The sequence below is a fragment of the Dipodomys spectabilis genome, unplaced genomic scaffold, assembly GCF_019054845.1.
Source record: "Dipodomys spectabilis isolate Male_0828 unplaced genomic scaffold, ASM1905484v1 ptg000009l, whole genome shotgun sequence".
In the NCBI taxonomy this organism is placed as follows: Eukaryota; Metazoa; Chordata; class Mammalia; order Rodentia; family Heteromyidae; genus Dipodomys; species Dipodomys spectabilis.
The window spans coordinates 23,655,771-23,677,746 of NW_024870686.1; the positions used below are offsets into that span (position 1 = coordinate 23,655,771).

At 38.1% G+C, this 21,976-nt stretch overlaps 1 protein-coding gene across 1 annotated transcript in view; it reads left to right on the forward strand.

Moving 5' to 3' along the window:
* The first annotated feature begins 7,534 nt into the window (after positions 1 to 7,534).
* Hpgd (15-hydroxyprostaglandin dehydrogenase) overlaps positions 7,535 to 21,976 on the forward strand; it is a 28,776-nt gene continuing 14,334 nt past the window's right edge. The window contains exons 1-4 of the mRNA XM_042701979.1: positions 7,535 to 7,713; positions 8,089 to 8,212; positions 11,447 to 11,553; positions 18,517 to 18,613. Of these exons, the coding sequence (XP_042557913.1) occupies positions 7,621 to 7,713; positions 8,089 to 8,212; positions 11,447 to 11,553; positions 18,517 to 18,613 (421 nt within the window). The 5' untranslated portion in view covers positions 7,535 to 7,620. The remainder of the gene's footprint in view (positions 7,714 to 8,088; positions 8,213 to 11,446; positions 11,554 to 18,516; positions 18,614 to 21,976) is intronic.

Here is a 21,976-nt window from a genome sequence, read left to right on the forward strand (position 1 = left end):
GTATATTTTTCTTTTCTCTGAAATTTCCATAATCTCTGTTTTGAAATGCAAATAGTAATCTCAAGATTTCTCTTTTTGGCCAACAAGAATATTGCAATGCAATGACCTGGTTCTTAAAATCTTAGTGTACCAATCAGCTCTTTTTTCTGATTAAAGTTTAACAAAGTCACACTTACTTTTTTCTTTCATTTATTTACCTGTGGAGACTAAAACTGATCAAAAAAAAAGTCAACTATTTTTCATATGCTTTTTCTTTCTGTTAAAAACAGACAAGATATACCCTGCCCACCATTATAAAGTTTTCATTTGGTACCAGGTCTCACTTACCTGCTCATGGAGAGGTAATAACATGGTTAAAGTGAGAAATTATTTCTCCACTTTTAAAACACCTTGGTCTGAGAAGAGTAAACAAATTAGTCTCTTCAACTCATTCACTAAGAGCCACTACAGTAAGCCTCTGGAGAGGTCTCTTTGGGTTTTGAGTAATGTCTGGTGTCCACTTTCAAGGTTTACAATATCTTAGCTTTCTGGATCTGATCATTTTTCCAATCTCTTTCTCCATTCCCTTATGCCCTTACCCATCTGTGTCCCAAGCTCTAGCATCTATTTTATTTTAATTTATTGAAAGCTCTCTCTTTTTTTCTCAGCCTAGAACCCACAGGTCTTGCTACACTATCTTTTTCCTCCTGCTTTGTTCTACTCTTCATCACTTTCCAGATTCAGGTGGGAGGTTAGTTCAGGGGCAAAGTTCCTGAATAGCAAGAGGGAGGCTAGTTCTAACTCTAGATCTAGAGTTTGCTCTAGTACAGGCCTTCTGACTGGTGGCAATACTGCCAATTTCCTAGATGTCATAGGTTGTCACCTGGCACATAGCAAGCAAGCTCTCTCTTCCTCTAGAGATATCAGGGCTTGATACCTGCACCCCCCCCACCCTCCTGATCTCATCTTAATTATCTCCTAAAGGCCTCATATCAAAAATACTATTAATATCTGACTTTAGGGATTCCATTTCCAACACATGAATTGCAGGCAATATACTCAAGCCAATACTAGCAGCAGAGATGTTGACTTTCAAAAAGAAAATTTTTCATTTTAATTCCTGTATATGCAATCATTTAAAAGTTAGGTAGACTTAACTCTTTCTGGCAAGTGGTCTCTTTGAGAGCCTGAGCCTACAAGTAAAGCATCTTGGGAGGACTGAAGGATGACACAAAGAAAAATGTAAAGTTAAGACTTTTTTTTCTTGTTGCCTCTCCTGGGGCTTGAACTCAGGGCTTAGGCTCTGCCCCTGAGTTTCTTTTTCTCAAGGTCAGCTCTCTACCACTGGAGCCACAGTGCCACTCTGGCTTTTTTCTGAGTAGTTTATTGGAGCTAAGAGTCTCACAGACTTGCCTGCTCCAGCTGGTTTTATACTGTAATCTTCACATCTTAGCCTCCTGAGTAGCGAGGATTACAGTTGTGAGCCACTGGCAACTGGCTAAGACTGTGTTATCTTAAAAGACCAGATAATTGCCGCATGCAGGTGGCTCACGCCTTAACCTAGCTACTCAGGAGGCTGAGATTGGAGGATTGCGGTTCAAAGCCAGCACGGACAGGAAAGTTGGTGAAACTCTTCTCTCCAATAAACCACCAGAAAACCGGAAGTGGCATTGTAGCTCAAGTGATAGAGTGCTAGCTTTGAGCTGAAGAGCTGAGAGACAGCGCCCAGGCCCGGAGTTCAAACTCCACGACCGACAAAAAAAAAAAAAAAAAAAAAAAAGACCAGACAAATCTAAGCCAACAACTCTTCAGAATATACATTGGAACAAAGAATTCTAATTTGAACTTAGGTCCATTGGCTTATATTTCTTAAAGAAATCACTATTCAGATCTGGCTAAAACTACTGCTCAGCTGTAACTACAGGAAAATAAAAATATATGCTACTCAACTATACCTTGAGACAAAGCATCTTCCTTCAATTATCAACATAAGTGACCTTTACCAAGGTCTCCAAACTCCCCAAACCTGTTTTCTGTCATATGAAAAATGACCACAATAACAACTACCTCATAGTTTGGTTGTAAATAATAAATGCAATTATGCATGTATACATCTATCATGATAATATTTATATAGCATTTGCTACATGGCAGTCACTGATCTAAGCACTTGAATTGTATTTATTTAACTTAGTGAGTTACATTTATTTAACTTGTGATCTTCACAACAACTCCATGAAGTAGGTTGTCTTATTAACATCATTTTATTTGCCCAAAGTCATATAGCTAACTAGTGTTGAAGTTGGATTCAGACTTAAGAGTCTTGATTGCTGAGTAGCTACTAAGAGATGCCTTCCCCGGGAATCACATTCAATATCCAATATTCAGGGTATAATCATTGCTATAATTTTGTAATCTCTTTATGTGAAAAAATTTGTGTATAAAAATACTAATTCAAAGTCAAACATAGGAACATTTCACAAAGCTATACAAAATGATGATGTCTCCAATTTATTTTTATCTATGAATTAAACCTTAATGATGATTACTATGGTGATAGAAAAATATAGCCATTGTGACTAGAAGTAAACAATGCCTTAATTCTGTGAACATACAAGCTGAGAAACGCATATCAAAACTCACAGATGAGGCTGGGAAGGTGCATTAGTGTTAGAGTGCTGGCTTCCTTAGTATGCATGAAGCGTTATGGTTTAATTCCTTAGTACCACATAAACTTGAGCACTGTGGCTCAAGTGGTAGAGTGCTAGTCTTGAGCAAAAGAAGCTCAGGGACAATGTCCAGGCCCTGAGTTCAAGCCCCAGGACTGGCAAAAAAAAAAAAAATGCAGAATGCAGATGATCTGAGTTTGCCATGGCTTTTGGCTGTCATCCCAACTACTCGAAAGGCAGAGAGTTTTGCCACAACAATGTACCAGGCATGCTACTGCTCACTTGTCCTCTCAAATATCTGGGAGACTGTAGATAAGAAGATCAAGATCTAAGGATAGCCTGGGAAAAAAATAAGAACCTGTCTAAAACGGGTTCTTAAGAAGCAAAAGTGGTAAAGCTCAAGTGGTAGATTGCCCGTCTAGCATACATAAGGTACTGAACTCAAAAACTCAAGAACTGCCAACAAAGACACAACAACAAGAAAAAATACTAGCGGAGTAGAGTGTACATTTATTAGGCAAACAGTATTATGTAAAATCAAAATAAATATTTAATATAAAGTAAAATAAAATCTTAGAACATTCTTCTTCAAAAAGGTATCAAGAAAGTTTTCCAATACGTATGTATGAAAATAATCAGAGTATGCGAGAAATCTCAACATCTCAATCTTGATGCTGCACTAAAATAATCAGAATTGGAAAGGCTGAGTGGGGTTGGGAGAGATGGGGGGAATGATGGAATAGGTGACACATTGTACTCATTATGACAAATGAGGGAAACCATGGAGCCTAGGTTTCTTGGGGTCTAACTTACTTCACTTAATATGATTCTGTCCAAGTCTTTGCATTTCCTTATGAATGGGGCAATGTCATTCCTTCTGATGGAAACATAGAAAGCCATTGTGTATATATAACACATTTTCTTGATCCATTCTTCTAGTGAGGGGCATTTGGGTTGATTCCGTAGCTTAGCTATGATAAATAATGCTTCAATAAACATGGCTGTGCTGTAGCTTTAATGTGGCCTTGTTTGTGGTCATTTGGGTAAATGGCCAGAGGTGGAATTGCTGGATCTTAGGGAAGGTCTATGTGTAGTCTTTTGAGGAACCTCCATACTGCTTTCCAGAGTAGTTAAACAAGTTTACATTCCTACCAACTGGTAGTAGTATTTCCTCTTCAGCCTCTGTTATCACTTGTTTTCTTGATAATGACCATTCTAACTTGGGTGAGGTGGAATCTCAATGTAGTTTTGATTTGCATTTCTTTTATGGCCGAGAATGTTGAACATCAAGTGTCTATTGGCCATTTTTTTTTGGGGGGTCCGGTCGTGGGGCCTGAACTCTGGGCCTGGGCGCTGTCCCTCAGCTCTTCAGCTCAAGACTAGCGCTCTACCACTTGAGCCACAGCGCCACTTCTGGTTTTTTTTTTCTTTTTGCTTATGTGGTGCTGGGGAATCGAACCCAGGGCCTCATGAATTGCAAGGCAAGCACTCTACCACTGAGCCATCTTCCCAGCCCCTCTATTGGCCATTCTTATTCCTCCTCAGAGAAGTCTCTCTTTAAGTCTTTAAGGCCACATATTAATGTTGTGGTTGTTTCTTTGAGGATTTGTTTTGGAAGAGTGGGTTAATTTTTTGAGCTCTAAGTATATTTTAGATATGAGACCCATGGTTTTCCTCATTTGCAATAATTAGTATATGCCTAGGAGAGTCCTAGCAGAGGATCACAATAGCTCAATAGCTGTGTACATAGACCATACAAAATAATGCTAATTGAAATGAACTCCAAAGCATGGAAACAGGAGGTTTCGTGTGTGTGTGTGTGTGTGTGTGTGTATTGTTTGCAATTATTTCTTTTCTCTTTCATTTTTTGTTCTGCTTTATTCTCTATGGCCACTGTTTTTTATTTTGGAATCCTTTGTCTTGTATGTAAGTTTATCTGGTTGGGGAAGGGGAAGTCGCAGAAATGGTGGAACAAAGAGTGAACCAATGCAACAGTAATGCTCATTTTACCAGTGGGGGGGGAGGGGAGCTGGGGTGAGGGAAAGCAAGGGAAAATGATGGAGTGGGTAACACTGTTGAAAAAGGAGTGTACTCATTGCCATACTTATGTAACTGTAACCGGTCTCATAACCCGTACTCATAAATTGGCACATTGAATTGAAATGTTTTTACACAACTACTCAAAGATAACAAATAGACAAATTTTGCCCTGTTGAATTGAAACTCTTCTGTACAACCATTTAAAGTTAGTAAAATTAATTTATTAAAGAAAATGATGTAAAAATTCAGTAACCACAATATATGGATTTGTCATCTAGGTAAAATTTCCAGTTTTTTTCTTAACCTATCTCATATTTGTCTGTACTGTTCTTTATTCATTTGGCCTGTAGAGAGCACTCACATCCATCTGGTCTGGATTCTGGAAGACAGCCAGAGAGGAAACAAAACAAAACAAAAAAACTAAAAAACCAGCCCTCTAGAATGGTACCCAGAGATTAGGCAAAGGGCAATAGTGTGATTTTGATTTTCAGGAGAGGGATTGGAAAACGGAGTGGGAAAACAGAAGAAATCTGGAGGAGGAGAATTCTCAGGTGACAAGGGGATGCATTCATGGCCAAGGCTGCTAAGCCTATCAATCAAGAGGGGTAGGAGGAAAATAGAGTGTACAGAATCAGGAAGAGATGGAGCAATACCCTGCAGTCTAGAGATTTTTAAGGACTTTAATCCTAAGGATGTATAAACAGCCTCAGAGTACATTTTAGTACTTGATTCAATTTGAATGTAGGAGCTAAATAGAAGAAATAGCAGCAGCAAAGAAATAATTCAGGAGGCCAACTGCTGCTGCAGTGTGGAAATGGAGACGAAATGATATTGAGATCCTAATGCCCAGGTCAGTGCCTTTGCTATCTATTCAAAGAATGATTCTTCACATTATTCTCTGCTTCATGTGACTGATTTTTTTTTTAATAATTCAGATGCAACTCATAAGGACTAATATCTAGTATATTAGGACTCTGCTTCTATATGCATTTCCTAAGTGTTAGCTTATTAATAATGAATCGACAGCACCAAAAGTTAAAGACACTCGTCTGACATCATATAAGTGAGGCATAAAGTAACAAAATCCAAACTTTTTGTTGGAATACTTTTCACTCGTGGGCCCCCAAAGTACTTTCTGTTCTTTCATTTCTCATTTTCCCTGACTCTTTGTTTTTTTCAAGTAAACCACTACCCCCATTCTTTCTTAAGGAGAACTTAGGTGGGCTTCTGATTTTTTTTTCCCATTAGTATCCAGTCCTTTATTTTCCATGTGCCACTGGTGGTCTTGATTCTGTAACAATATCTACCTTCCTCCTAACCGGACCAGATTCAAAAATGCTCTACTCACCTTTTCCCCTGTGCTCAGCAAAGTCCTCTACCACTTCTTTCTGAAACCTATTTCTTCCCATCAACACTACAGGAATTGTACACTCCCAACGTGGTGGATGGGATTCTGAACATTCCCTTGCTGCCTTTTCTCCAGTCCTTTCCTAATAGAGGAACAGGCCCCCCTTTTTTTTTCTTTCTTGGGCTCTATGGATTCCATCGATGATGCTAAGTCTCTTTTCTGTTCCCTGTAATACGATTCTTTCACTCACGAGATTATAGTTTCCTTTCTCATGATTGAAATAAATGCCTTCCTTTTCTCTACATCTTTTTCAAGACCAATTTTCAAATCTGTTTTGAAAGACCTTGGCCTCAATGACTTCCCAACAACATAGATTTTACACACACTCTCCAGAACGCGTCCTCCAGCCAGACCAGTCACCTTCTACCAGCAGGCAAAGAAAACCACAAACAATTCATTCTGTCTTTGTCAATCTGTCTTTGCCCATCCCCCCTCTTTTCCCAAGAGCTTAGATTTCTTTGTTTGTGAAAATAAATGCCAATGAATTAAGATGATAGAAGTAAATTGAAGCCTGCCCCTAAGAAAGAGAGAACAGAGAGAGAGAGAGAGAGAGACTTTGCAAACTAGCAAACTAGCCCAGGTTTGAATGTTCCTGGCACATGGCTAGGGCTCCAATTCCAGAAAGGAAAGGATCCTGTGACCCCCCTAATTTAATTCTGAGCCTTGAAAAGCCAGGTGATTCAGGGAGCATTCCATTACAGCAATGAGTCTTTAAGCATCTTACACACTCAAGGTGACACGCAACTGACATAGATCCAAAACACGGGGGTCAACAAATTCACAGACGTCCCAAGTACAATAGGATTCTAACCATTAGGGTCAGAACAAATGTCACCTCTCCTCGCCAATAGCTAAAATGCAGTAGGAGGAGGAGCAGCAGCAGCAGCAGCAGCAGTAGTTGTTGTCGTTGCAGCAGTAGTAGTAAATGACCTTGTTGCCTCTGCCCTGTCTGAGCTCCCTCAGGGACCAGCCAAGACACAGAAACGTCAGTGAGACCACAGGTTTTGCTGTGTGTGCTTTTGGCTTGCCCTTGTCAAGGCCTCCGCTCTGCCGATCGGGCTGACCTTTTCCAGTGCTGAAAGAAAAGTCTGTTCTAGAAAGAACTTCTCTGGGTCCCTCTCCCCCGCCCCCCCCCCCCATGGAAGGTCGGACGGCCAGATGTGCAGCCAGGGATCCGGACGTGGTCCTGTGGCTGTGCATCCGAAAAGAAAAAAGCTCAGAGAGGTCAAAGATCGCGCAGCCCGCGGTCCTCCCGGGGGCAGGTGACACACACACACTCACACTCACTCACACTCAGTCACGGGCTCCCCAGCGCTAGTGTGACAGCTTCATCCCCGCCCACTGGCAAGGATTAGAGCGGCGGCGGCGGCCCGGGCTGCGCCCGCCCGCCCGCCTGCCGCGCCCGCCCGCCCGCCCGCCCGCCCAAGGGGGCCATAAAAGCTGCAGCCGGCCGTGCGGGCGGGCGCAGAGACGCACAGCCGGCCGGCCCTCCTCGCCCAGCGCGCGCCCCAGCCTCGCCCCACCATGCATGTGAACGGCAAAGTGGCGCTGGTGACCGGCGCGGCTCAGGGCATCGGCAGAGCCTTTGCAGAGGCGCTGCTGTTCAAGGGGGCCAAGGTAAGTTCTCTGCCACCTCCTCCCTCCCCCCACCTCCCAGACACCCGCCCGGGTTCTTAGAGGGGTCCCGAGCGGTGGGGTGGGGGGGAGGAATGGGGGTGCACTCCTCGGGGGTTCAACCCCCCCCCACACCCGCTGGTCCCTTCCAAACTCTGCTGCTGAGCAGCCGGAAAAGCTGGACTTTAATTGCCTCATTGCAAGTCTGCGGGAGTCTAGGAGAGGAGTGTGCTGTTCCTTGACGTGTGTGTGCGCGCTTGTGTGTGCGTGTGTGTGCACGCGTGTGTGCGCGCGCGTGTGTGTGTGTGCGCGCGCGCGCGCGGAGTTCAGGTCCCGGCGCCGCTCACACCGCCGCGGCGCCTCGCCCCTTGTGTTCAGGTGGCGCTGGTGGACTGGAACCTAGAGGCAGGTGTCAAGTGCAAGGCCGCCCTGGACGAGCAGTTCGAACCGCAGAAGACGCTGTTCATCCAGTGCGATGTGGCTGACCAGGAACAGCTGAGAGGTAAGAGCAGACCCGCGGAGCCATCCATCCCCTTGGAGCACGCCCTGGACGTGCAACAACCTGACGGCAGCCGGGGATAAGCGAGTTAGCGAGGCCCAGACCCAGCCAGCCAGCGCCGCCCGCCCGCCCGCCCGCCCCGCAGCTCACCTCCCAGGGCCAGCCAGCGCCAAGAGCTTTCCTACCCGCAACCCCAAAGCCACTTAGCAGCTTAGGAAAGGACCAGACGGCTGGAAGATCGCTTTTAGTTTAGTCATTGGCCAGCACACAGCGTAATCATAAAGCCTTTGTATATTCAAAGATAGTGCGGCTACAGTGGTTATTAAATGATAGAAGCTGCACACGGCCCTTAGAAGTTATCACAGGCTACGGGCACCATAGCAAACAACCCTCAGAAAACAGGAAGAGAATCCAGTGACATTGTAATGAGGCTGTGTGTGTGTGTGTGTGTGTGTGTGTGTGTGTGTGTGTGTGTGCATTCTAGCACTCAAGTAAACAGATGTTCTTGCTGGCTTTCTACCCCCTGGAAATAGTACTTGAAAAAAAAATAGTAACTGTTCAGGGTTAGAATTGGAGAAGAAAAGTTTCCACCAGCCTTCCTGTTTCTCTACACTCTCTTAAAATAGGCCAGTCCATTTGTGAAGCATCATAGACAATAGTAGCATACACAATAAACTCACTGGTGGTAAATACAGCCCCAATAAGTTACCTAAAAGTGTTACTTTTCTAGCAGAAAAATACAGGATATGTGTATGTCACAAAGTTTCATTCAAAAGGACTGAATAAGTAGCTAGGTACATGTTAAATCCAGAAGTCAGAAAATGTCCATGGCATTCAGCCCAGTGTTCCCTGTGGAAAGCACAATGAAGTGTGAGTTTCTTAAATTTGTCAGATATTCTGAAGAGGTGAAAATGAATTGTTATGATAGCAGATGCCTAAAGTTCAAGGAGATCAATTGAAAGGAAATTATGAAATTAAAATCTAAAACTGCTTACCAAGCTCTATAATAAAGAAAAGCAGGCATGAGTAGAACATATTTGTAGACACAGTGTTAGAACATATTTTGCTAGAGGATAATTTTGTTGATGGCACATGATATTGTGGTTCAATGATATAGAGTCATGTCAAATCCCATCATCCATTCTGGTTAGAAAGGAAACAATATAGATAATCTGAATGTCATTTCTATCTCAGCTTATAAGATTTCAAAATTATTGTCCTCCCAGTATTTCAAATCAGTACCTTGGCTCTAGCTAAAGTATTCCATAAGGATAAATCAATGTGGAGGAAACAAAGGCATAGCATTGATTCTTTTACTTTTAGGATTTAATATTGCCTACCCTTTCAAAACTGTTTAACTTCATCAAATTCAAATAAAAAAAAAAAGATACACAGCTGGAAAATTCCAGGGAAATAGCCTAAATCTAAGTTACTCTACAAATTAACAGACTACAGCACAGAGAGTTTTAGGTAAACTATAAAAAGGGCCATAGCATAGATATATTAGCAAGCACTAAATTATAAGTCACTTCACCCCATTCATGTCAGAAACAAAATTATGTTTGCCACTAAAAAGAGTATAAAGAAAGCAGTGGAGGTGAGAATGAGAAAAGGACATTTAAAAAAATTGCACATGCATATTTATGAACCTTGTTTTCTACAAATTAGGGACAGTTTCTGGGATAAAAGCGGGCGGGGGGAGGGAATAAAATAAAAATTTGTATTCTCCAGAATACCTTTTCTGGAACTAATTTGAGATCTAAAGAAACAGTTTTAAAATTCCATGAAAAATAAGTGAACTGTTTTTCCTTGTTATTATTAATTTCCATGCAAGGAGAATCACTGTGAGGGGTACAACACATCTTTGACCATGTATGTGCATGGTGATTTGTCCTCTTGGGTACTGATTAATCCAGACCTTCCCAACTACGTTTGTGGCTGTTAATAGTTCTATGAGTATGTTTCAGTCAAAATAAGCTTTATACTGATCTTTTGTTTTTAAGGAGCATATATGTTAGCCTAGAGATCTAAGAATACCTTTTTATCTTATGGGGAAATAATCACATTTTTTATCAATAGTCTGTAGCAAGAGAATCACAATGAAAGGCAAAGGACCCACAGAAACATCGTCAATCACCAGAAGGATTGAAAAAGCTTCTTTGAAAGACATTGAGTTTCTCAATACTAAGGTCCAAAAGCTGAGCATGAACTGGCTGAAAAGGGTTAGCAAGAACTGGATATGTGTTTGGACAATTTAGTGAATGACCTTCAGGTCTTAGATTCTACACTCACATTTCCCTGAATGAAGATAAGTTTATACAAACTAATAATGTAAACTAGTAATACAATTAGAAAGTGCAATAGTAACCACAAAAGTTTGATTATTCTAATAAAATCAACTGTATAAAATTAGGCTTTTACTAGGACACCAAAACACCTAAATTATGACCAAATTATGCATCTACTCTATTATGACCAAATAAAGTAGAAAAAACTTACATTTATTTATATAACACTTTGTAAAATGTTATGGTTTACTAAAAAAAAGATGTCTGTCATACTCCATGTCTTAGAGCTCCAATAATTTCTCAGGTACAGAGAGATGATAGATGCTCAGTTTGACCTTCAAGACCTCAATTTAGGATACTCAGTTTTCTAAGATTCACTCCAATGAATGATTGATTATTGGACATTAACATACATAAGAATAATCTAGAGATATGTTAAGCAATATTCTAATTTAATAATTATGTGTTACCTACAAAATTCTTTGTTGTCGCTGCTGTTGATTTGCTTTTTGTGTCCGTTCTGGGGCTTAAACTCAAGGTCTGGGCACTGTCCCTGAGCTTTTGTGTTCAAGGCTAGCTTTCTAACACTGGAGAGCTTTAGCTCTACTTTCAACTTTTTGTTGGTTAGTTGGAGATAAGATTCTCACAGACCTTCCTGCCAGGCTGATTTCAAACCATGATCCTCAGATCTCAGCCTCCTGAGTAGCTAGCATAAGTCACCGATGCCTGTCAACATTCTACAGTTTTAACAAAGCTCAATTACTGCTGACTCATGATACTGGTCCACAAACCACATGTTGAGAAGTAAGGAATTAACTCACACACCAGATGAGTATAGTTTTTACTAGGCAGGAAAATAAAACTTCATTTCATGACACAGAGTTTGAATTCATTCAGTGTATATATATAAACTAAAAGCATCCTTATTATGTGTTTTTTTTTTTATCAGAAACTTTTAGAAAAGTGGTAGACCACTTTGGAAGATTGGACATTTTGGTCAATAATGCTGGAGTGAATAATGAGAAAAACTGGGAGAAAACTCTGCAAATTAATTTGGTAAGCTATCTTGGGTATGTTTATTGCCTAACATTATTTAGTAATGTGCTATCTAACACTCTGGAGTTGGCATACTCTTGACAGCCCAAATGTCCTACTACTTGTTTTTGTATAACTTATAAACAAAATATGACTTGCATTTTAAGTAGTTAAAAATAATATGAAATGCCTAAATATGAAATTTAGTTTCTGCATGTTGTAGAATGCCACAGGTATTTAGTTTGGTTATTCGTTATCAATGGCCGCTTTTATGCTATAATGGCACAGGTGAATACTATGGGTGAAATATTTACTACACTGTTTGACCCTTTGAAGAAACCTTGAATTAAATTATTTATTTAGAAAATAATGTGTGTGTGTGTGTGTGTGTGTGTGTGTGTGTGTGTGTGTGTGTGTGTGTTCAAACTGGAGTTTGAACTCAGGACCTCATGCTAAGACAAGTGTTCTACCACTTGAGCCATGCATCCAGTTCTTTTGCTTTTAGATCAATTTGCAGATAGAGTCCCTATTTGCACAGGCTGGCCATGAACCCTAATCCTTCTACCTCTGCCTTTCAAGTATCTGGAATTACAGGTGTGTAATCTTAATATAATGCAAGACAAACAGCAGAAAACAAAGCTAAGGTAGTCAAGCTTTGTAGATTTTATCAAAAAGCTTGTGTGTGTGTGTGTGTGTGTGTGTGTGTGTGTGAGATTCCAACAAGGTTTGATGATCATTTATCTGTGAACTAAATGGCAAAGAAGATAAGATTAAGTAATAAAATTTTCACACATTTTGGCACAAGTTTGTTGACTATTTCCTTCTATGAACATTTGCATCATAAACTGTTGGGGTTTGATAAGGCCACAACTTTTTGCCACTTTTACAAATAAAGAATAAAAAAGATAAATCTTAGCTAAAACAAATGTCAGGAAAACCTCCCACAGGTGACACAAGGCTTTCTCAGCAAACTCTTGCCAGAATTGAAAAACAGGCAAGTGTAAATTCAAATATGGCCACTATTTATTTATATGCAAGTGTAAATAGAATGACTTCCCACTTCCAGAAAAACTTCTAGGATATTAAATTCCTTAAAAATAAAAACTGGCTACTATGCTTTTGTTCCTTTCCCAGTAACCAATATAATATCTTGAAGACAGTGCTTAGTCAAGATGTTTGGCCAAAATTGAAATTCCAGTGAGTAATTGCTCAACTGTAGTAATTTCCTGGAGGTAATAAGAATTATAATACCTCACAAAACAGAATAGATAAGTTTTCCTTAAATTAAGGTACAAAAGTCTCCCCAAAACTGATGGATTCCTAAATTACTGTAATCAAGAAAAGGTATAAGTTTAGAATACAAACACCTTCCTTGAATTTGTTTTAAATATGTGCCTCCAATGTTCATGATTCATTATCTTTAAAAATAACTTTTAAACCTGCTTGTCAAATTTGCCTCAAAATTCTTCTGGGATTCTAATTGAAAATATTAAGCACACACACATTTCCTGAATTGAGTCACATCTCTGCTTTTCTTCTACTTTAGATAAGTAATATAGTAAAATAAATGGAAAAGTTATTACAAATATTTATATGTCTTGGATTAATTTTGCTTTACTATGGCATATTAATATTTAATACACCATTGACTTACTAAGTTAATACCTAATTTCATATTTGTGTCTTCGCTTATCCATATTAGTTTATAAATACATAATGTTCCTATTTGTTTCAAAGGTCAATTATACCTTTGCTTTGATCTCCTTAATTGGTCAGTTTCTGAACAAAGTTTTTCATATGTAAATGACAAATGTCAGTTTTTCTATTCTCTCAGTAGTTTAGTTGGTTTGGGCTCTCCATTACACATTCATAATATTCAAAGCTTAAATTGCTGTGAATCTACTGATATTTAATTTATTTTCATCAGATATACCCTGCTTATCTGTTGCCTGTAATATTTTTGATGCATCCTGTATTTCCAGATATTAGTACCCCACAATTTTTTCTTCCTTCACATGTAACTTTTTATTCCTTTTTTATACATCTTATTCCTTTTAATACCTTTTTATTTACATTTACCTGTTTATTCCCTTATTTTGTAAGCATGAGTAATCTTTTGTTGACTCTCTTTTGGATGTTGTATTGTGATTTCTAGTTTTTTCTTTTCTTTTTTCTTTTTTTTTTTGGTCAGTCATGAGTCCTGAACTCTGGGCCTGGGTGCTGTCCCTCAGCTCTTCAGCGCAAGGCTAGCGCTCTACCACTTGAGCCACAGCGCCACTTCCAGCTTTTTTCTGCTTATGTGGTACCGAGAAATCGAACCCAGGGCCTTGCAAGACCCTTTCCAGCCCCCGAGTTCTGTTTTTTTCATCTGTGCTTATATATTTGTGAATTTAAACCATTCGTGTTTATTTTTACTTTTCTATTTTATATTCTAATGTTTACTGGTTTGTTTTTATTATTTTTCCTTCCCTTTAATAAATTCACTGGACATTTTCAATTTTTTCTATTGGTAAGAAAACCATGCTTTACTTTTTATTTAGTGGTTATCTCTGACTTATTAAAAATCATACTTCTTTGCATTCTTTGTTAGTAGACAAAATAAAAATTTTGAGTAAGCAGTTGGAAACTAAAATAACTACAAAGAATATGTTTTCATAAACATATGCCACTTTCCAAAATCAAACAATGTCATGAGAAAGCACAAACCACCGAGAAGCTGCCTTCCTATTTTGTAACTACTGATATTGAAATATCAGAAGTTCCAACAAATACTGTTATAGTTAAGTGTCACTAAGATATAAAAGTTCCATTTTTAGTGGACACCTACTATTTTTTCTCTGAGAAATCACCTGTACCTAGTGTTACTATTGAGAAATATAAAACCTACAATGACCCACAAAGGTAAGAAATTTGAATGATTTCTCTTCATTCAGATAATACAGCACATTTGCATAGACAAACACACTGCAAGCTGGAAAGAACCTACATTATTTATAAACAAAAAAATTCTAGAAGACAAAATTTTATGGTAACCTCTTTTCATTCAACTAATTTTTCTTGGGACCTTCTGTCATAAGCCACTTCTTAGATTAACTTCAGATAGTTTAAATTTATAGAGAAAGAACACTATAACCTTTGCTAGTCAGATACATGTTAAATATGTGTTCATTCTCCTATCTACATCCATTGCAAATTAAAGGCCGAGCAATCCTTATTTTTCCAAGGTGATTAGCTCTGTTAGTCTAATGCAAATATTTGTGTGTGGCTTGTATAAACTTTGTTTACCAACTCTACTTGGGATACAGTTTGCTTCCTTGGTCTTATGCAGTTCCATGTTTATCTTTTTACATGTTTTTCCACATTGTCAGAGATAACTACTGAACTAGAGAACTATATATATAGTTATATATATATATGTGTGTGTGTGTGTATATATATAGTTATATGTATATATGTACATATATACATATATATATAACTATACATATAGTTCTCTATGTATAGTTCTCTAGTTCAATATATATATATATATATATATATATATATATAAACTCTTTCCATCTCCCCTTTTCCTTTTTTTTCTTCTTTTGGTGTTGGGGATTGAAATAAAGGTCTTTCATATGCTAAGCATTAACTCTACCATTACTCTTTTCTTTCATAAACCAGAGAGAGAGAGAGAGAGAGACTTCTGCTGCAGCTGCTTTCTTCCATTCTAATAGTGTACCAATTTATTGGAATTATTTCACACTTTTGTAATTTATGCTACAAAATTATAACCTCTTTTAAGACATGAAACTATTAGTTCATGTCTTTACAGAGTAGAGATTCAATTAATATTAACAAGATGAACTGCCATTGTGTGATAGTTTGCATCCTAGTATTTATTTCTGTGTTTAGGGAATTTCCTAATAGATCAGTATCTTCTGTCCTTCCACTTTCATCAAGTTACCCCTTCCTCATTCTTCACTCTTCCCATGCAAGAAATACACGAAAATCTCTCCCAGCCTTTGTTTCACTGTTCTATGCTTCCTCCTTTGTCTGAGGCCAGTAACAGCAGTTTTATTTATAGCTGCTCAGAGTTTACAAGGAATGTTCAAGGAAGAATGAGGCTGAGCAAAACTATTGAAGCAGAGGTAGATTTTTACACTGAGTATTGGTAAGAGAGTTCTGGAATGTACTTCCTCTACTTTTAACTTTTTGAGCTAATAATTGGCCTAAATAATTTATACTCATTCAAGGGGGAATTATAATCTAATCAAGATACAGCTAATGGGTGTTAAATTCCTTGGTGAATGATTTAATCTAGAAATAGTATGTGTTGGGGTCAGAACTAAAGTTCAATCCTAAATCTACCATGGTTTCTCTGATCTCTAAGTTACCAACTTGTAAAAGAGGGAAGATAAATGCACTACCTTTAAGGACTGTGAAATAGACCATAATTGTATGTAAATGATAAAGCATAATGTTCATGTGTTCAGTAAATTACATTACCATTTCAGTATGAACACCTACATGTTCTCATTGTTGTGGTGGTGGTTTTGTTTTTTAGTGCTGGTTCTGGGGCTTCAACTCAGGGCTTTTTGTCTTTTGCTTTTTCATGTTTTTTGTTTGTTTGTTTGTTTGGTACTTGTGCTTGAACCCAGGACATTGTACTTGTTAGGCAAGTGCCTTTCCAGAGAGCTACATCCTAGCCCTCATATTCTCATTTTTATTTTTGTGTGAAGCATATTCTTCTGCCTACTCTAATAAGAAGTTGAGGAAATGGATAGAAATGATGCTCATAAATGTGTTCCTCTTGTTGACTCCCAAGGAAGCTGATTAAAAATTAAATTGGTGGGCTGGGAATGTGGTTCAGTGTTAAAGCGCTTGCCTTGCATGCCTGAGGCCCTGGATTCAATTCCTCAGCACCACATAAGCAAAAAGAAAAAAGCCAGAAGTGGCGCTGTGGCTCAAGTGGTAGATCGCTAGCCTTGAGCTAAAAGAACTGAGGGACAGCGCCCAGGCCCAGGGTTTAGGCCCCACGACTGGACCCAAAAAAAAAAAAAAAATTAAATTGGTAACTACTTGCTGCCCTTACTAGTCTATTATATCTGAAGATCCAGTTGAGCTACAGTAGAAAAGGTTTATAAATATAGGTAATTCTAACGAGGGAGAAGACAATAATTTTAGCACTGAAACAAAAAAATGGAAAATATTAGCACAAAAAATAAAAGATAAAAGGGGGTTTCAGAAAAAAAAAAGTGTGCCACTTAATATTTTTTGAGAACTGGATTGGAGAAAATGTGAAGACCTGAAAAACAAAGTTACATGATTGAGATTCCAAACATTTTTATTGCACTATGATAGAGGAGCGATAAATACACTGAGAGGAGCAGCAAAATAGAGAGAAATAAGATAGGAGAGATGGAAGAATAAGAGGTTGAAAGTGTCAGCAGTGAAAAAGTGTGTGTGTGTGTGTGTGTGTGTTTCATAGGAAGACATTATTCCTCCTGATGAGAAATATGAACAACAGATTTACCATATCCACTTATTTTTACTACTTGACCATTATTTTCAATATGGACTTAGGAGAGTGGGGTTTTTTGTTTGTTTTTGTTGTTTTGTCGGTCATGGGGCCTGAACCTGGGCACCGTCCCTCACTCTTCAGCTCAAGGCTAGCATTTGACCACTTGAGCCACAGTGCTACTTCTGGCTTTTTCTGTATATGTGGTGCTGAGGAATCAAACACAGGGCCTCATGCATGCAAGACAAGCCACCTTCCCAGCCCAGGAGAGTGGTTTTAAGGTAAAGACTGCTATAATTAATGGAAGCAATTAAAATTTCCAATACAAATAAATTATTTCAGTATGACATATAATAATTGTCTCTTCATAACCAAAGTTATTAAATAAGTGTGCTCATTTGATTTTTTTAAAATTCTTTTTTAATTTTTTATTGTGAAAATACCGTACAGAGGGGTTACAATTACATGGGCAAGATAATGAGAACATTTCTTATCAAGCATTGTTGCCTCCTCGTTTCCCCTTCCCATCCCTTCCCATCCTCCCCCTCACCAACCCCCTTCCTCCCCCCCCCCCCCCCGCCCCCGCCAAAGTTATAAAGTTCCTTTTTCAACATAACATCTTGTACATCTCATTGTTGCAATGGGTCCACCTGTATCCCTATTTAAACGACTTGTTTTTTCCCTTCCTCTCCACAAATTATACCAACATCAAATACAATGAAAGCAGGGATTATACCATGGGGAAGGTACATACAAAGCAACAAAGAAATCATCTTGTAAATATGTTAGAAACAATCCCCCAAAAAAAGAAAAAAAACATTTGAATCCTTATCTCGGGGTTCATTTCACCTAACATCAACTTATCTGACCTTTTCTGCTTGTCTCAGACATACACTAGTTATGGCAAATAAGGGAAAATATGGGACCTATGTTTCTTTGGGCCTGGCTTACTTCACTTAATATCATTTTTTTATTTTTGTCAGTAATGAAATAACCTCTTTATTCTTTGACCATTGGAAATTAGATGTAGGATTTGTTGTTATTGTTTTTTAAAAGTCAAGTACAGGTGTTGTGGCTCAAACTGTCATGGGAAGAATTGCTGATCAATACCAGCCTAGGCTGAAATGTCTGTGAAACTTCATCTCCCATAAAGTAGCAAAATATCAGACTGGAAGCATGGTTCAAGTGTCAGAACCTCATCAGTAAGCAAGCTGCGAGTGCAAGATCCTGAATTCAGCACCTAAAACTAGGAAAAACATAAAAGTTAATTCAAAACTTAATAACTGTGAGGCAAGTATAAAAGGGGCTGCAGGAATTTAATGACTAGCTTTGTGTTAAAAACTTACAAGACTTTTCATCAATAATATTTGCAGAACTCTCTCCAGACATATGAAATAGCAACAATAAATTTTATCACATGAATGTATGATAAAAATACTAATGGCTCTCCTGCTATTTTTTCATTTTAATGTCTGGATTAGGTTTCTGTTATTGGTGGAACCTACCTTGGTCTGGATTATATGAGTAAGCAGCATGGAGGTCAAGGTGGCGTCATTATCAATATGTCCTCCCTGGCAGGTAAGGGCAACTATCATATTAACAGTGCTATGTTCATGCCATTTATTTGGACCACAAGATGTCTGTCTTTAAGGTATGGACCCTCACTCAGGTTTGATATCAAAACTCTGATTCTTTTTTGTTACAGTTCTATGGAATTTTCTATTCCAAAACTAGAATCATCAAAAATTTGAACTTTTTTTTTGGTTGGTCGTGAATTCTGGGCCTGAGCACTGTCCCTCAGCTCTTCAGCTCAAGGCTAGTGCTCTACCACTTGAGCTACAGCGCCACTTCCAGTTTTCTGGTCATTTATTGGAGATAAGAGTTTCATGGACTTTCCTGCCCAGGCTGCCTTTGAACTGTGGATCCTCAGATTGCAGCCTCCTGAGTAGCTAGGATTACAGGTGTGAGCCACCAGCACCCGGCTTTTGAACTATTTCTACTTTACTATCCTACCTACATCTTTTTAGCTTATCTGACAGTGGTACTATTTTCAATATTTATATTTTAAAAATATATACCAATATATTTATATACTATTTAATATATTATATATAAAATATAATATCTATTTTATATAACATTGTATATTATTATGTATTATATATTACATTTACTAGATATATATGTTATTTACATGCTATTTTAAGTATATATTTATATTCCCAGAGTTACTGGTTTTAAAAGATAATTTTAACCCTTTTAAGCAATAATGCAAAATGAAAGCACTTTTAACAAAATATAAAGAACTAAAGTGAAGCTCTATTCTTCAACTTCACCCACAGCACTTGGGTAGCCAGACATAATACTTTGAGCTCTAAATCTGAATCTATTGTTGATTCTTGCCAATTTTCTTACTTATCTAGAAATCATTGACAGATGATCTCTAAACCACTAGAAAGCTGCTACCTGTAGAGATTTATGAATCTTCTTTTGACATTCTGAAATATAGATTAGCATCTGATTTTCTCTGGTTCACTTAAAGTTAAAATGACATCCCTAATGCTATTAACCACCCTAATTCTGTGATTTGTTCAGGATAATCTGGTTAATTTTCCTAATATGACATCTGCTTATGAACTGTATCATTTCAATTCTAACAATGCATAAATGGTAAAAGCCTGAGTATTACTAAAAGAGCTATGTACTCTAGACAGAGCCAGATTTTAGGTTCCTGGAGACTTAAATTCTAGAGGCAAAATGGTGAAACTAAATTTATTCTAAATATTGAGGTAAATAATTATTAGTCTTTTGCATTCATACAGATAAAACAGCGAATTAGTATATTGGTTTCTCCCAAGTTCCTTTTTTAGATGTTTTTTATTGTAAAAATACTGTACAGAGGGGTTACAGTTACATGAGCAAGGTCTTTCATCTAAAACAAGAGATGCTTCTACCTTTCTCATTTGTCCCCACTTTGTCTTGTTTTACTAAAATAAATCTTTGCTAAAACCTTGAAAAAAAAATGGAGTCATTATAAACTCAGTGAGAAAACTGTTCTGATTTTCTGTCCTGCCACTGTTAGAACTCAGTAACTATGGTAGCATTCCAAAGTATTTTTCCCTCAGACTTTTACCCTAGCACCCCATTAGAAATGTGTGTCTTTGCACATTCTGCTTCATCTGTAACTTCCTCCAGCTTTCTCCTGGCATTCTCCCTTCATGATGCAGACCTCCACATCTGGCATCTTTATTCATTCTGGCCAGTTGCTGTTCCATCTCACAAAAGCTTGAAAAATATCTCCATTACTCAAGAATTGTCCATTACTCAAGAATTTCTATTCTTTTCCCATCATGAGATTAATTTGAATAATAAAAGTTGTATAATAATAGAAGGTATAGGAGGGGACCCCTTAATCTCCACTATTTGGTCAGAAATACTATCAACAATGTGATGTTTTCAGGGTGGAGCACAGAGGTAGAAGTCAGAATACCAAAATACCTCACCAGAGTTATCAAAGTAAAATGGCTAATGCTGTTTTTCTGTGCATTTTCCAAAACTTCCTTTCTTGCAAACATTTTCTGTTAAGTCTAGGAAAGCGGTGGCTCTGGGAAAGCTTCAGTTTAAACAGGATAGTTCTGGTGATCTCTTAAATTGATTCTGTGGAAGTCTTCATTATCATAGTGAAACTTTCAGCTGACACACTGGTTTGAACAGAGAGGTTACTGAGAAATAGACACTGACACAAATAGAGTTCCAAATGCAAGTAATGAGTTTGCCAACAAAGGAGTAAAATGGAGCAAATGTGCAGCTTCAGAAGTGGTTCTTTATCATTGTTGACCCAAAAAACTCTGCTGTTTTGGTTTTTGTTTGTAAACATTACATTCAATCTTATTCTCACATTGATTATTTAACTACTAAAAGAAACTATGAGACTTCTGCTCCAAGAACAGTAGTTGAACTGTTATGTCTCAAGAAGCAAAACATTTCAGGTAAGAGAAAACTCTGATCATCTTCCTTTGTTTCTAGGCCAAAGATAAGTCTCTATACCTGTTCTTAATATAAGGAAGGGCCCTAACTCTAAGCTATAACTGTAAATTTTCAGGCATTGAAGTCAACTACTGGCTGAGCCATTCCACATTTAGTGTTTATAAGCCATTACAACAGAGGTGTCACAACCATGTCCAATTTATATTTATAAAAATAATCTCAAATGTGCCACATAAATTGACAAGCATGATGAGAAGAGGCACTGGTAATCAAAGGAGCTTTATTTTTCTGTATTTTAGCAGATGTCATATGATGGGTGCTGATCCTGGATTGTAATTGCTCACATGCTAAGGGTCATGAGTTTGTGAGCCATACTTCCTTTCAGCTAAACTACAGTTCCCCAGGCCATTTGTGGAGACCATGTCCTTTTATGCCTCTTCTACTAAAGTCTTTAAGGACATACATAGTGTAAAGCAGTCAAGTCCAATATTTATTAGTGACTCTTTGGAGTTGTGGATAAATTATATAGGGGGTGTTATACTTCTTGTATAAAAGAATTAAAGTAGAAATAGAACTTTTAACATTATTTTTCTGCTGGGCACTGGTGGTTCATGCCTGTAATCATAGCTACTCAAGGGGCTGAGATCTGAAGATCACAGTTCAAAGCCAGCACTCTTATCTCCAATTAACTACCAAAAATCCAAATGTGGTGCTGTGGCTCAAGTGGCAGAGCATTTGCCTTGAGCTGAAGAGCTCAGGGATAGTGCCCAGGCCCAAAGTTCAAGCCCCATGATCAAAAACATTTTTTTCTAAAAGACTTTCTTATTCATTCTACAAAAAATAAAATTAATAATAATAATAATAAAATGAGAAAGAGAGCCTCAGGAAATGAATACTCTAGTAGAACAGAGATCATCCAATGTTAATGTTCAGAAACATTCCCTAGGGACTTGG